The following is a 16209-nucleotide window of genomic DNA, read 5'->3' as shown; positions in this document are numbered from 1 at the left end:
AAATTATACAAGCATACATATTGTAGTCATGCCAAGTTGTTCTACTTACCTCGACAACATCTAAACCAATGATCTCGTCGACAACCCAATCATTCAGACGCTATCTACCGCACATGTGATGACCCTCACTTACCCTATTTAGCATTGTGATTCAATGAGTTACACTTATTCCCTTGGATTTTCACTCTATGCTACTTTATCATTTTCCCCTTGTTAAAGTTTATTTGTAAGAGTACAATTTAACTACAAATTCTCCCACTTAGAAAATTACTGAGATTCCCAAATTTTATAGGTCAATATCCAAACCCTTGGGTAATGAACTACTCAAAGAAAAATATCCAAATTCTAAAATTTATGCATTATTTCACGTGTCTAAAGTTAAATATATAAATTTTGTAAAATAAAATATGCACGCTACATTAAAACAATGCAAAACTACAAATCCCAAACTCAAATAATTCCTTTTTTTTTTTTTTTTAATCTAGTGAAGAACCCCTCGAACCTGCCCATTTTTACGGTTCAGGTCAAGGGTAAACCCCTGTTACTCAAAATCACACCTAATTCGTGTATCAGATCAGTAGCGGAAAAAATCGAGTTGGAGACATTTGTTAACACACAACGTCTTTGGACAAGCGGAGCTACACCCAGGGTGTTCAATAATTCTTTTTTTTTTTTTCTTTTACGAGAAAAGAAATAAAGATGAATTAAATCATAAAAGAGTTCATATTCTCAGTTACAACCATTTTAAGCCTTTCAGTCCTAGCTCTATTTGCTAAATAATTCTTTTTTGATTCAATGTTAAACTACACTAATAAAGGATCTTACCCACCAAATTCAAGTTTAAGTCGGGTTTAAGTTTAACCCTCCCTAATAACATGATCAAATTATGTCCTCTCAGGATATCCAACCCAAGTTTGCATCAAGTTTGGTATACCAATTGAACTTGGACGGAGGCCCAAATTAATGCAGTCATCTATCCTCAAGTCACTAACGTAGTCACGAGCACACCCAATTTAGGGCCTAAATTTCTTCCCCATTATCAGAGATTACACATTTACACATTCTATGATCAACGGATAGGTTTTTCCTCAATAGGACTCATGGTTTAAAACACTCATAAATTTTTGTTGGAAAAGGAAAATATTATATATATATATAAAGAAAATTTACAGAGAGAAAGGAATGGAAGGAGAGCAAGAAAGATCCTCCACGAGCTATCTATTGCGAGGGTATTTACATCCATAAACATCTGTAGATATACATCTAATAACTTTGATAGGAAGTTCATCAAAAGCAAGGACTACCCTACCAATGTTGGGGTGCAGCTTAGCCAAAATATCAGTAGGTTGATTAGCTTCACGGTAAATGGCTCTTATAGCAAAGTGTGTGAGGCAAGAGAGAAGCTTCCGGATATGCTCTAATAACCGCCATACCTTCCAAGGGGCACTCTTGACCTTATTAATATAGTCAACGGAGCTTTTAGAGTCAGTCTGAATAATAATTCTTTGAAATCCCAACCTGATAGGCTCCTCTAATCCAGCTATGATAGTGTGATACCCTACTCTCTAAACCTAGGCTAATTTTTCGGTTGGTTCAATTTGGTTTTGCAAGACCTAAACCCAAACGAGCCGAGGCGAGTACCTTATGGAACACGATGGCAAGGGTGACTATGAACTCAGGTTGGCCATATGAGTTGGAGTCGGTGCCTAATGAAGTCCGTGTGCTCAAGCCAGGCACTTGCACTTATCACTGGGTCATGTACGCATAATAAAAGGTACGTGGCCGTATTCTATATTAAGTACGCACATTAACCAATTACCGAGAGAGAAATACGTGTCGGGGCCAAGCCCCATCGAAAATCTCAATGATTCGGCTAAATTTGGCCGATTGGTGAGTGGTTATGGGTGGGTCGGACCCACCAGTATGACCTACCACTCTGAGCTTTAGATATTTTGACCCAATTATAAATATAATTTATTACTCTTCTTCACCCTCATTTATTGTTTTACACGGTGGGTGAGAAAAGTAAAGAAGAGAGAGAAAAAGAAAAAAGAGAAGGGAGGAGGAAGAAAAAGAGGAAGAAGATGCTCGTTGTGTGACGCTGGGGTTGAATCTCTCGATTTTGACACTAGATTAGCGATCTTCATCTCGAGATCTACGATTTGAGGTGAGTAAAGTCCATATTTTCTAAACCCCCCAAGAAACCCTAAGTGAAACCCTTCGATTTGGATAGAAATCTTTTGGATCTTGTTAATATCTCTTGAGAATGTGAATCTAAGGTTTAATAAATGATCTACATATTGTTTATGAAGGATTTAGAGAGGAACTTGCAAGATTTGTGAAGCATTTGTTGATCTCTTGAGCTAAAGAGAAGATTTGAGGTTTTTGAAGTGTTCTTGAGCAAAGAGGTAAAACCCAACTTAGAACTTTGAATCAACCCTAGATTTATGTTGGAATCATAATATGGAACCTTAGATTTGTGAAAAATGTAGTCGAATTGACTTGTGGTGGTTTTCCCCAAGGTGGGATGAAGAATGGAAGCGAACAGCAAAATCCCGGTTCTGATTGGTGGGTGCCCTGAAAGTGGATGAACCCACCAATCCGAGCTCGATGGTCCAAGCAGTGCTCCTGGGTCTAGCGGCGAGCAAGGACAGGTGGGCACCTGGCCCGTCGATCCAGGCAGGGCACCTGGGCTGATCGACAAGCAAGAACTAGTGGGCACTTGGCCCGTCGCTCCTGGCCCTTCGGTCGAAGCAGTGTCCCTGGATCGACAGGTAAGCAGGGACTGGTGGGTGCCTGGCTCACTAGTTGACCCACCAATCTGACTTTTTGGGTTTCGATTGGACCCAAATTTGTCGAGCAACATTCTCTAGTGATTTTAAATACGTTGGGATCATCATACCTCATTAGTTATGAGCCTAAAGTAGAGATATACTAAGCTTGACCTCTTTTATGATAGGTTTCACTAGTCATCGCATGTCGGATCTTCCTCGTACAAAGGGTGATCATTGTACACAACTAAGTAAATAGGAAGAGGACATTGACTTTATTTTTTGAATGTTTTTGCATCATTCCATAATTATTGTAGACTAGCTATATCATTATTTCATTATTGTGTGTAGCCTAGTCATCCTCGAATGCCATTTGCATGCATTGATGTGTGCATTATGAAATTCATTTATGACTTAATATGCTAATATCTTAAATTTTTAATGTTTATTCCTGCTTTGAGATATGAGATGGATGATTTTAAATTATTGAATATGATGCATTACTAGATTAGATGTCGTAGTCGGCTTTGACACGAATGCATCGGTGGTCCATGGAGTGAGACACAATGGTATTATTCAGTCGTACTATCTCATATAACAATATACGGTTAGGAATGACATATCCTTGTGCTACGACCCTTCCCAGTAGGGATTTAGGTGTTAAGTATATCACTAGGGGAAGCCCGAGGTTGTGTATCAACAGTGACAGTTAAAAGTAAGCCCGGCCGATCACTAGAATTGTCAGTAACTTTGTTGATATAACAAGAGGGCCAATCGTATTGCTTTTAAATTAATGCAGGGCAAGACCCATTTTACTTTAATGTGGGGCAAGACCCATTTACTTTTTTGGTATCTACGGCTGGCCTTTTTCGGCAACCCTATAGGCGTATCGTGGGATGGGGTTCGCGGCTAGTACCCGGGGGCATACGGGCACTGTGGTTGCAAATAGCACATAAACTATAACTTAGATATGATGTGTAGGTGGTTTAAGATAATAAAATGAACTTGCATACATACAGATCCATTTGTATTGCAAACGATTGTTTGGTCTTTTTTTCATTTATTTGGCTAATGAGCTTATCCCACGTGTGCACCACTTTTTTTAGATGATCTTGCAGGTTATCTAGCTGAAGAGCTAGAGTCAAGACCCATTGTGGAGTTTTCAGCTGAGGACTGGTGGGTCCCTGAAGATCATGGGCACGAGGCCGAGTACCCATGCTAGTGTTGTGTTGTGGGACAGCAACACTGATACTAACCCAGGTTTCCTTTTGGTTATTTTATGATGTTACCCCTTTTATGTTCTGGATATTTAAATTGTAATTCCTGTGTATATATCATGCTTACGGGCTCACATTTATTTGTACTATGTAATACAATTTGGGTATTAAGAGTACTGGGGTATTTATAGGTATGTATATGTAAGACTTCCCTTGAAATACAAAAATTGCTTGACTTAGTGTATGTGTATGTTGTGCTGTGGTTACTGTATCAGATGATCCTGACAGGTTTTGGATTAACAGGAGTTAACTCGGTCACTGGTCCGGTTCTGTGAGAATGGGGTGTGACAGATAGCTTGTAACTCATTGATAATCAATGAAGAAGGAGGAGCCGATCCAGCTATGGCGAAAATGATAATGCCACTATTGTTTCGAGCCAAACACCCAAAGCCAGCTCTCTGCTAATCTAAAGACCAATCATAGTTAATTGGCAGAAAATCACCAGGAGGGAGAACCCAAGAAACCAATTGTAAAGAGGGAGACCTGAACGAGGGGCAAATTCCCCAAGGCATACAAAAAATGTGAGCAAGAGGAGTATCCTAGAAAATGTGTGGACTCCAAAAAGTTTTCCCCTAACATCATTCTTTATAAGTCTAACCAGAGCCAAATGGTCAGTACGGTTAGAAGAGAAAACTCGCCTATTTCGTTCTTGCCAAATGAGATATATAGATGTACAAAAAGCAAGCTTTGCAACCTGGTAGCAGTAGGAGTTACTGGCAAAATGTTGAATAGTCCACTGGATTTCATCAGCTCAAGAGGAAGGGGAAGAGGCTCTAAAAATTTGACATGCATGCAAGAACTCATTCCACATTGTTGAAGAATAATCATAAGCAAAGAATAGATGGTTGTGACTTTCCATACATTGCCCATGTAATAGACATGTGGAACCAACTTGAACAACCCATGCCCCTAATCTATCCTTAGTTGTGAGAGTTTTAGATAAGGCAAGCCAAGAGATAAAGTTGTATTTCGGAATGTGAAAGGGAAACGAAATGAGAGTAGCCCAATCAACCTTGTCTCTTTGGATACGGATCTTATCCCACACAAACAGCAGAGTGAAATGATCATTTGCATTGAGCTACTAAATTATATAATCATTCTAGTGGGAACCAGTTGTAGCGATAAGAGAGAATTGGGGCTAGAGTTCATGCAAGAAATTATCATGGGGGGCGGCGGGGAAGACTAATACCTTCATGATTAAGAAGCACTGAAATCCTATCATTTTGATATCTTCCCAATGCTTGGTTGATGCTGCTTCCTATCATAGTTGCAAAAGTAGAAAGACCATACCATGGATCAAGCCATAAGAATATACCTTGACCATTCCCAATCATATATTAGATGTGAGGAATTGTTAGATCCCCGACTTTAAGGATGCCTCTAAAATAAGCCGAGCATTGGGAAGGAGTTGTTAGCACCAAATTGAGTTATTTTGGAGGTATTGTTCAATGATCCATGAAGTCCATAAGCTTAGACGACCCTTTGCCAAATCCCAAACATGTCCATAAGACCAACTACATTCCAATCTGAGATGCGGTGAAGGCCGGAACCTCATTCCTCTTTGGAAAGACAAACTTCTATCTAGCTGATTTTGTAGGTTCCTATGTCAGGAAATCCCAACCATAGAAATTGAGAAAAAAATTCCTCAATAAAAGAACAAAACAAAGCAGGAAGGGGGAGGACACCTGGTGAGTAAATAAAAGTTTCTGTGAAAACGGATGGGATAAGCTGCAAACGGCCTGCAAATGACAAGCAACAATTCTTCCAAGAGTTAATGTGATTGGATATGACAGAGAGCAAGGGTCTACAATCCTCTTTAGTGAGGATAGTAGACATCAACAGGAGACCAAGGTATATGATGGGCAGTTGGCCATCGAAGATACCCAAGTAGTGCAAATGGCTTGTTTAGCAGCATTGGTTGAATTTGAAAATAAAATATAAGACTTGGCAGCATTTATAGTAAGGCCTGACGGCCCTGCAAACTTGTCAAGACAACCACTCATAAACTTGTATCTGAATCATGGATTTAGTTATTGGTATCATAACAAGTTGTATCTGTCACTTTTTCCCTTACTTTAAAAAAACAAAAAAAAAAGTATATTTTCTTTATTGTTTTACCCCTAAAACAACATGGGTAACTGATTTGGAATGGTCAGGTATTAGTATCGGTCTCGATCAATATCAATACCATACGAACGATCCTATACGAATACTTAAACCATGATCCAAATTCTAGTTTGACGGAGTCCCACTCTAACTAGGGTTTCTTAGCTTTTGGAACCAGACAAGGGACTGAAAATCATGCATAAATTATTGGTCTAACAAGGCATGTAGAAGTATTAGGGTTCAGGTATACCCCAACACAAATCCAGTTAAACAATCCTTGGACTGCTAGCTGAATCCATGTCTCTAAGATCCAACTATCCATATCTGAGGTTGGACCCAATATATTGAACCCAAGATCAGGCTTCAAGTTGAATGATTTGTAATTTCAATGGGTGAAATTGACTGGCCATAGAGTTCATCTCATGAAAGAGAAATTAATTCCTAGGTTGCATTCAATTCATTCAACAAATGAAATAGGGAATCAACAATAGGTTCCATGGAAATGAGCTCTAAGTTGTTGAGATTGAGTACTACTTAGCCTTAAAAATGTCACTGTCCAAGCACTCACAATACACCAACCCCCCCCCCCGGGCGCAAAAGGCGTTATGCCACTCCCTCTCATCTTGCTAAACAATCTTCTTCCTCCAAAAAATTCTTCACCTACATATCTATAGTGGAAGAGGGGAGCCTCTACTCGATTTTAGAAACCTGAGTGGAGTTTCTTCTAACCCTAGTTGACCATTTTCAACCCTAAGGAGAGCCCAAGATTTTAGAATTCCTTCAAGGCTTTATCACTAAGCCATAGTTTTGTATATTTTAATGAGTTGATCCATAATAGACAACCGATGTTTTTTTAGTTTACTCAGTAATTCCTAATGATATAGCTAATGCTATTGTACATATCATTTTAAGTATCCTTCTGAGGATTTCTGGTTTTGCCCTAATAGTAAAATCAAATCTTTTTACACAAAAATTACTATTAGATGGTCAGTTCAGAATCGGTGAAATAATAGTAGGGGAACTATAAATTGGAAGCTTCGGAATTATGTTTGGCATTTAAAAATTCTCCCTAAATTTCATATCTTTCTATGGAAATTTAGTTGGAGATGTGAGTGTTAGAAGTAGATTAATTAACTTCACTGATGTAGATCCTTGGTTTGCTTCTATAAACAAGAAATTGAAACTGAATGGCATATTTTTCTCCCCTGTGATTTCTTTAAGAGAATCTGAGACTGTTGGACCTATAAGCCGAAGCTCAAAACTTCTCCCGGCTTCTAGTATCCAAGACCTTATGAGTTATTATATTTTTTTAAATCCTATTATTCCTAAATCACCTCATACAATAACTGTCCTAGTACTACCGTCTTTTGTTTCATTTATTCTGGAGCAATCACAAACATTTTTTTTTTTCACTGTGTGATCTCAGCATTCAATGTATATCCCTAAAAAATCTCATTTCTCAGTTATTCAACTATTTCATTTTATCAAGTTCAACGTTAGCCAGATTAATCAACATTTATATGTTTCGATGCAACAATATTATATATGTGCTTGCTATCTCTTTTTATTTTCTGTAGATGTGTTGAAATAATATTTTGTTTCCCTAATTAAGTCCAAGCCCAATGTTGATACTTCAGCATATTACCAAATGGGTTTAAGAGTTACAACTCATTGCCTTTGGTTCTTCCCACTCGAATGATTAGAATAGCTCAATGATGTATGATTTATGAAGTGCCCAATGTTGATACTTCAGCATATTACCTTTACAAATATGATTTATCTACTGGAGCTGGATGGACATCTATATTATTCTTTCAATCTTATTTTGTTGCAGTACTATATGAATAAGGGTTTTGTAACTGCAAAGAGCACAAGAACAAGGGTGGTCGCATGTTAATGATTGGACTGATTGTCAAGAGGTTGTAGATTAGCCAATGCAGGGAATGTCCGGATTCTATTGTATGACATGTTTACTTGTGTGTTCTGAATCTGATCTGTTTGTTTCGTTAAGAAATCTAGGGGAAAAGTGTCTATCACTCACAAATGGACAACTAAATCAAGAATGGACGATCTCTAATATTGAAACTTCGTTATTTTATTTAAGTTGTAGTATTTTCTTGATTTAAGAAATTCTCATATGTCCTAAGGCTAGTGTTTTATTTATTTATTTATTATTATTTTTTTTAATTGACTGAAAAAGAGTTCAGATTAACGATAAGGAGAATTACAACCATTTTCATAGTTTACAAAATATTGCTACGGATGTTCCATGGTTCTTTCAACTACAGAGACGAAGTGACTAACAAATTCAGAGCCAGGTACGAGTTTACATGCCATACTTTTGACATATTTATATACATTCAAAAACAGAGGTGCCACTCTTAGAGGCAAAAAAGAATTGTCAAGATCAAAGGTTAGCTTTGTTGAACTATCTCTGAATTAGTCCATATTTCCTTCAGAATCTACCCTTGCCTTTTTGCTTGCTCCATTCCAAATAGGAGAGCTCTGGCACCGCTTTTAGTAATGTCTCCTGTCATTAAATAGTCAATTATTAGCAAATGCCTTTTCCCATTATGTGGGAATACTATTCCCACAACGCAGCTTGTAATGGTCTTTGATAAATTTGTGATTACAACACATACCATTATATCATGAATATGTGGAGTATTTCTTACTGAATTCTCCTGGATCAAAGTTAGACGTTGGCTTTGCAGTGGATTGTCCAGGACATTTGCGGATATCCAGGGATTGCAGTTAATATTGAGCCATTTTACAGCTGGTTCTAAAATTTAATGGGGGTTTACCTCTCTTAAATAGAATATTATTTCTATGTGACCAAATGTTGTAGCATATAATAATGAACATAGAGAAGAAATATTCAAGGTCAAGTTGCGGTATAAGCTTAGACTTGAAAAAATATATAATAAGTTGTTGGAAAGATGATGCTCTGCATGAATAAGTTTGAAGTCCTAAAGGACTAGCTGCCCAAATACGTTTGGTGAAGGCACATGAAAGGAAAGGGTGCCAAATGGATTCCTCTTCAGAATTACATAGGGCACAAATGTTCTCCATGAGCACCCATTTCCCTAGCACATCCTTAGTTGGAAGCCCTCCGTGGGAAATCCTCCAAAGAAGGTCTTAAATTTTGAGTGAGTATGGATTTTTCAAAAGAAGCACCACCAATGTGAGCAAAGAGATAAGCAAGAACACCTGTTAGATAATCCAATAACGTTAGTAGGTGTATCACTACTTAGAAATCCAACAACCAATTTAGTGGTTAGGATCCCTGATTTTGAGATGGTGCAACACCAGTGATCCTGTTGTGTGCCAATGGGTATTGATATAATTTGAAACTACAAAATGTACAGGAAGAAAAGATAATAGTAGATTAGTATTCCATGTATCACCTGAAATGAGCTCACAAACCTGCTTACCATCAAAAGAATTGGGGATAAGTATGTCAGTCCTTCATAATGCATTTGGAATGGATGGTATCCATGGATCCCATCGAATGTCCGTATGGTGCCCATTCCCAATGATTCTTCTGGTCAGACAGATAAGTGTTGAGAGCATGCATGCGATATTATTTGATGACCACGAACCTTTCTTCTTGAGGGTTTATGGGTTGAAAATAGATCGGCCTAGAAAGTACTTGACAGAGAGGACCCGAGCCCACAAGGATTCTGGTTCAGTTATCTATCTCCATCCCAATTTTAAAATTAGAGCCTCATTCTGTATTTCCAAGACTCTGATACCCAAGCCTCCAAGGTTCTTAGGTTTGCAAATTTTCTTCCAGCTAATTAATGTAACTTCCTTTTGTACTGTAGATCCCCATTTTCTTCCAGCTAATTAAATGTAACTTCCTTTTGTCCTGTGGATCCCCATTCCAAAATTTAGAGTAAATGGAAACCAACCGAGTCCAAATACATTTTGGCAGTAGGAAGTATGACATAATGTATGAAGGGGCAGAGGCTACGGTGGATTGTAAAAGCTGGTGTTTGATAGCCCAGAGAAGAAAAGAAAAGAAATTGAAAAGAAATCAATTAATAATAAAATAAAACAAAGTATGTATGTTTGACTACCATTAAAAGAAAAAAAATATTATAATATATATATTTTTTGTTTTCTTGTATTTTTGACAAGACTTTTTTTTGACCATACAAAAAAACTTCATCATTCCCAAGGTAAATTTTGAAATTCAAAAAAAAATCTTCTCTTGATTAAGAACATACCAAGCACAAAGAGAATTTTTCAAACTAAATATAATTTTTGCACTTTTTGTCTCTTAGCTACCAAACACAGCCTAAGAGAAGATTCTTATTTTAAATTTCAAAATTCAACTTGGGAATGATAAAATTTTCTTATGTTGCTAAAAAATTCTTACCTAAAACACAAGAAAATAAAAATATTTTCTTTTTCTATTGATAATCCAACAGACATAATTTATTTTATTTTCATTTCAGTTCTATTCTATTCTATTCTATTCTTTTCTAGATTTTTGTTCACTTCTTTTCTTTTCTCTTGGCTACCAAACATAGCCTTAGGATTGTAGTAGTACTTTCTCCTATGCAAGTGGCTATGGTCTACTTGACAACATGAGACGTGCGAGCGGAAGAGAAGCGATGCCCCTCCTCTTAATATTAATGTATTTAACAAGTCCAAACATGCAAGATGGTCAATCTGAATAGGAAGGAAAATGTCGACACAAGGAGAGAAGGTAATACACATGGGTAAGGCGGTTTCACGAAAGAAAACTACACATATTCTGAGTGCATGAGATGGTCACCATTGCCTTCATTTACATTCACCGTTGGTTTTCTCTGCGCCTCACATATCGTGTTCTATCGTTATATCTGGGTCTGTCCTGAGCTCTCTGGGGCACAGGTTCCACCCTCCTTTGTCTCTCTGGGGATCTCTGCACTATCTCTCCATTCACGAACAGTTCAGCTGCAAATAATGAAAGATAGAAAATTTAGAATGCTTAAACCCAGTTGTGCTGAAAAAGATGGGAGTGCTAGTGGGGAGAGGATCCTTTGCTATTATGCCCATCTGTGCCAGAGCGTTGCCTGGCATTGGTTCATTGCTTATCCAAACTAGCAATAAAACTAAATCCTACAATTTGAATAACACAAAATAACAAATGCATGGAACACATTTTAATGGCTCTCTTTTCAGGAAAAACACTAGACAAGATTAGTGTGAGAATTCGGATGAATGTAAGCCTAAATACGAGAGTTCCCAGCATCTGCCCTTTCTACATGTCAAACCATCCCTCTTCATGATTTTAATTGTTAATTAAGAAATTTAGTAATATTCAAGGTTTATCATGTCAGAATTCAAAAGAGGTGCAATACACAATGATTAGCACATAAGCTTGGATGCCTTAGTAATATTCAAAGGTTTATCAAACTCATAGAGAATTATTAGAGTAAGATTAGACTTCTGCCAAAAGTATTCAAATGCCTAAGGACCTTACTGTCTTTCAGTGGTAAACTACAATGTGTTTTCATCATCTCAATAGCAAAGAGAGACACATACATAATCTCGACCAAAACCCTAGATACCTACAAAACAAAGTTGATCTCTCATTTGTAGGAATGAAGATTAACATTCAGTTTGTAAAACTACATATTTCATCTCCACTGATCTGTAACTTCATTGAGTATCAGAAGGCCAGAACAGTTAAAGAGAGGATTTTGATGTGAGTCATTAGCATTCAAAGCTAGACAATTGCCATCTAAGGCTAACTGGTTTGCCAAGATGGACTGCCTGTACCCAAATTGGAAACATATCAAGTGTGAGGCCATCGCTAACCAGTTTTGCACTAAACTACTAAACAAGGATTCAGTCCATTACTAACACACAATAAGAAACTAAGAAAATAATCTAGAAGCGGCTACATTTCACACTCACATATCCCTACTGATCTTCTACTCCTCATTGAGTAGAGAGAATCCAGTAGAAATCAACTGATCCCCATGAGTACAAAGCTGCAGTACCTTACAAGCTTCTTCTGCTTCCCCAATATAGACTGAGTAACAAAGGCATGCAAAAGCTATAAACCAGTCTCCCCTTTACAAACTGGTCATATTAGCCTGCTTGAAATTAATCTCAAACCATTTATTAATTAATGCAATCTGGGGTTTCAAAAAACCCGGTTCTGATCACTTAGGGGTCTACCTAAGTATACAATAACCAAAATAAGGGCAAAGCTGTAAATACTCAAAAGTTTACAAGGTTGGTGGCAGTTTGATAGATAAATAGAATCTTCAAGAGTTACTTAGGAAGAGAGGGAAACCACAGCCAACAAGCTGCTAAGCCACTCGGTCAACACTAAATCTGTAACTCCATATGTCATTCTCAATGTGCTCCATCATATACTAGGTCATATAAAGAAAAATAAAGACTCCTTTACATATTTTAAAATAGAAACGGTAATAAACTAGGTGACTAACTCAAACTAAGAAATCAATCTCCTATATTATCCTATTTTCCATAAAATAAGATTACAAGGTAATCTCAAATAAGAAAATAAATCCCTAAATATATTACTAGATCATAAAGAAATTTGGACCCAGTTCATATCTGTTTGAGCTCCCAAAAAGGTTTGGGCCGGTCAACGAAAGCGCCACTGCATCATTAATGTTTAATCTAAACCCAAAAAAAAAAAGAACATAAAGAACTTACTCTCTAGTTATTTTTAGCATCACATACTGATCAGATGGTTCAGAAGTTCCATGAAACAAACAGGTAACAGTATCAGAAGATGAAAAGTTTATGTTTCATCTCCACTGATCAGAACAGTTAAGGGAGAATTTTTGAAGTAATTCCATTAGCATTCAAAGCTTAGCATCGCCCTCAGGAAGCTCTTCTGCTTTGCCAAGATCGACTGATATTACTCATATGTCATAAGGTGTTTAACCATCTGTACTTTAGTTCTCTACCAACCTTACATGTCAACCCATGATAAATTCACTTCCCACTGGAGCATTCTGATGCGCAACCTGAAAATCTAAGTAGGCATCTTGTGTGCATGCAACTCCTTGAAACCTAAGAAGCTTGGAACTATTAAGAGAGAGGTTCTAAACTGGAATTTGATATTTAAAAATTTCCTCTGTCATAGCAGAAACAGTGAAATGTTTGAATTCTTTTCTTGATTCCCTATACACATGAACAACACCTAGTAAAATTTAGAAAGAGTATAGCGAACAACAAGTACTTATCATTTCATACCTACAACTATCCAAGTCCACCATCCATACAGAAGCAACAGGATTTTAGCCCATAAAGATTCAGGCTATTCCTAGTACCCAAGATGGATAAAGTGTATTAAAAATCATAGTATGCTGAAACTATCAAGTATCAACCCCAATCTATGCCAGCAACCGTTTTCTTTCATAATTTTTGGTTGTCTCCTCCAATTGGACATCAAAGAGCAATTAAACAGGTTCACATAGAACTTCAGAACGAGACTGAACAACTAAACTTGTAAGAATAAGATAAGCTATGAGCATAGGAATGAGCACTAGCTTCCCATCACCCCCCCTAATGAATTAAGGGATCCATGTATAGTCCCCTTTAATGAATTAAGCATGAATTAAGTGTGTCACGTATAGCTGTTGTATTCTGTGCAAATAAGTTTGCATTAAAAATATTTTACTTAGAGAACGATTGTTTTGAAGCAACAAATTCAAACCTAGGTATTCCATGTCTGACAAGGAAAAAGAAGATGCAATGAAAGGGGCACCATGTGACGTTTCAGAGTATTGAGGTAAACGTGTAGTAAGAAGATACTGGACATAATATCACAACTGACCAGCATATTGCCACATACATAACAGTTATTGACACTTACACTAAGAAAAAATAGATTACACATAAATTTATAAGACGGAGGGGGGAACGTGTTAAATGTCCACTGTCGTCTTGAAATGCTTACCTCCATAGTCCTTGTTCTCTGCATCCACATAAGAATCAGGAAGCACAAAGAGGACACCAGGAAGGCCTGCAATGAAAAAGGAATCACTCAGAAGTCAGAACAACACAGACTACACAGTAAACTCAGAGATGCTAGAAAACGTGAACTATGAGCTAATTTCGACAAACCTTCGAGCTTATTTGAGGTTTCCTCATCAATTTCACATCCAAAACCGAAGTACCTCTCGCATGAAACATTGTAAATCTTCTTCTTCGCTTCCTCTTCACTAATTATCGTTAAAGAGTCGTAGTTAACAAAACACCGGAGGGGAAAAGGATCCATAAAATACATATTTCAGATAAAGAGACCCCAAAACCTAACTGAAGTAATACATTTGAGGTCTCAATCAAAATGGTTTACCTTCCAAGAACCTTGGCTAAAGTCTGAATGTAGCAATCGATCATCTGCTGCTTGGTAGCACCCTCACCACCAGGCTTATCCATAACAATGAGCCAATGCTCGTAATCACAACCGGGGAACAGAGGGGCCATTTCCGTAGGAGGCCTGTCACTGAAGTTCGACCCTGAATTAAGCGGCGAGTAAGCCGAATCTCCACCTGAGCGGTGAACTCTGCATCGAATAACGTTCAACCGGCTCGCACCAGGTGCCAGCACTCGAACAGAGTGGGAGAGTAAGGTAGATGGACGCCTTGCTCTGACGAAGCCAGCGAGTGGAGGGGCCTGAGCAATAGAAGAAGAAGAAGAAAAGAGAAGGCGCCTAGCGAGGAACAGAGTGGGTTGAGAAGATCGAGAGAATAGGAGGGATCGAGCGATGGCTGCAGCCATGGCGGAAACTGAAACTGGAGTGATGGAGATAGCTAGGGTTTTCGGAGGGTTGAAGACCTATCTATATCTGCATTTGTTGGACTTATAGGATTAATGAACGGAATTCTTTCGGGTGGGGTTGGGTAAACTGCAATATTATTAAAATTACAATTTTACCCTCACTTCAATTTATCGAAGCATTTGATAAACTGGCTTCGAATAGCATTAGTGGGAACCTTAGTTATGAAATTCTCCGAACTATTTACGAAAAATTCGGCCAAGAATTTTACCAAATTTTACAAATAATTCAATCCAAATCTGAATCAAATGAAAAATTTTCAGATTTTTTAGATTTTTTTTTAATTCACGAATAATTCGGCTGAATTGAATTTTATCTCATGTAAAAAGAAAAAACTTTATCTTTAATAAGTCAATAACCCTTTAGAAAATAGTGTGATTATTATGCATTTATTATTTTAGTGTTACTTTTCTTCTTTTTTTAATAGAAATCAACAAAGCTTGTCTTTCACTCTTTTCTGAAGTAATCTCTCACACTTCTATAAAATAATAATAATAATTAAAAAAAATCTCTCACACCATTTTGGTTTGACTAAATCTTACAGTCGTTACTCTCTCTCTCTCTAGTTTTTGAGGTGAACATGCATGGTGGGTGACATGAGTCTAACTGAATTTGTGCTCAGTCCCCCCTCTCAGTCTCTCTTTCTCTGCTTCAATTATTTGAGTAATAGCAAATGAGTTTAGAAAAAAAAAGAGAGCTAAATATAATATTTTTATCTTTAAAATTTAAAATTTTAATTTTTATATCATTTGTATGTTATGTACATATGATAATTGATAGATAATATGAAACAAGTATTACAATTATTAAAAATAACATCCAAATTTTTTGTCCGCTTTTTATTTATATAAATAAATAATTCCCTAATCCGAACTTGAATTTTATTATCTCCGCTTTTTTGACAGATATTTTGACCGAATCGTTGAGTTAATAAAACTAAGTCATTCGAATAATTCCCGAATTCGAATTTAATAACTATGGTGGGAACGGAAATGTAGCACTTCTAGTGCTATTTAAATTATGATTATTGGTTCTCTAGAACTACAGGGATGAAATTTTCATATTTCAAAGGAAGTGGCACCTTCGTTTGCGAGTGAAAACCGTATGTAGCCGCTGCATTGAATGATTGGGATCCCCTTGGGATGCGTGCCCAAATGTTTTCAGTTGTCCAATGCTCACCGCATCTCACTACTCGTTGCAGAGGATGTGTGACCGTCATTTGCTTCCTCTGTGC

At 37.3% G+C, this 16209-nt stretch overlaps 1 protein-coding gene across 1 annotated transcript; it reads right to left on the bottom strand.

Moving 5' to 3' along the window:
* Nucleotides 1-10757: 10757 nt before the first annotated feature.
* On the bottom strand, nucleotides 10758-15003 carry LOC122087914 (multiple organellar RNA editing factor 2, chloroplastic-like). The gene is made up of 4 exons (XM_042657039.1): nucleotides 14493-15003; nucleotides 14261-14358; nucleotides 14094-14159; nucleotides 10758-11101 (listed from the first exon to the last, which is right to left on the bottom strand). Exons 1-4 carry the CDS (start codon nucleotides 14915-14917, stop codon nucleotides 10959-10961), a joined length of 732 nt encoding a protein of 243 aa, XP_042512973.1. The 5' UTR covers nucleotides 14918-15003; the 3' UTR covers nucleotides 10758-10958.
* Nucleotides 15004-16209: the final 1206 nt, after the last annotated feature.

Source organism: Macadamia integrifolia, chromosome 9 (assembly GCF_013358625.1).
Source record: "Macadamia integrifolia cultivar HAES 741 chromosome 9, SCU_Mint_v3, whole genome shotgun sequence".
Taxonomy (NCBI): Eukaryota; Viridiplantae; Streptophyta; class Magnoliopsida; order Proteales; family Proteaceae; genus Macadamia; species Macadamia integrifolia.
Note: the sequence above shows the minus strand (reverse complement) of the source record. Positions and strands in the feature narration are given on the sequence as shown.

What these genes read in the sequence shown, in the direction of transcription:
- LOC122087914 (XM_042657039.1), bottom strand. Translation starts at nt 14,917, where the DNA reads ATGGCTGCAGCCATCGCTCGATCCCTCCTATTCTCTCGATCTTCTCAA. An exon ending in TTAGCCAAGGTTCTTGGAAG is followed by an intron (nt 14,359 to 14,492) that starts GTAAACCATTTT and finishes AACGATAATTAG; the next exon opens with TGAAGAGGAAGCGAAGAAGA. An exon ending in AACCTCAAATAAGCTCGAAG is followed by an intron (nt 14,160 to 14,260) that starts GTTTGTCGAAAT and finishes TTTTCATTGCAG; the next exon opens with GCCTTCCTGGTGTCCTCTTT.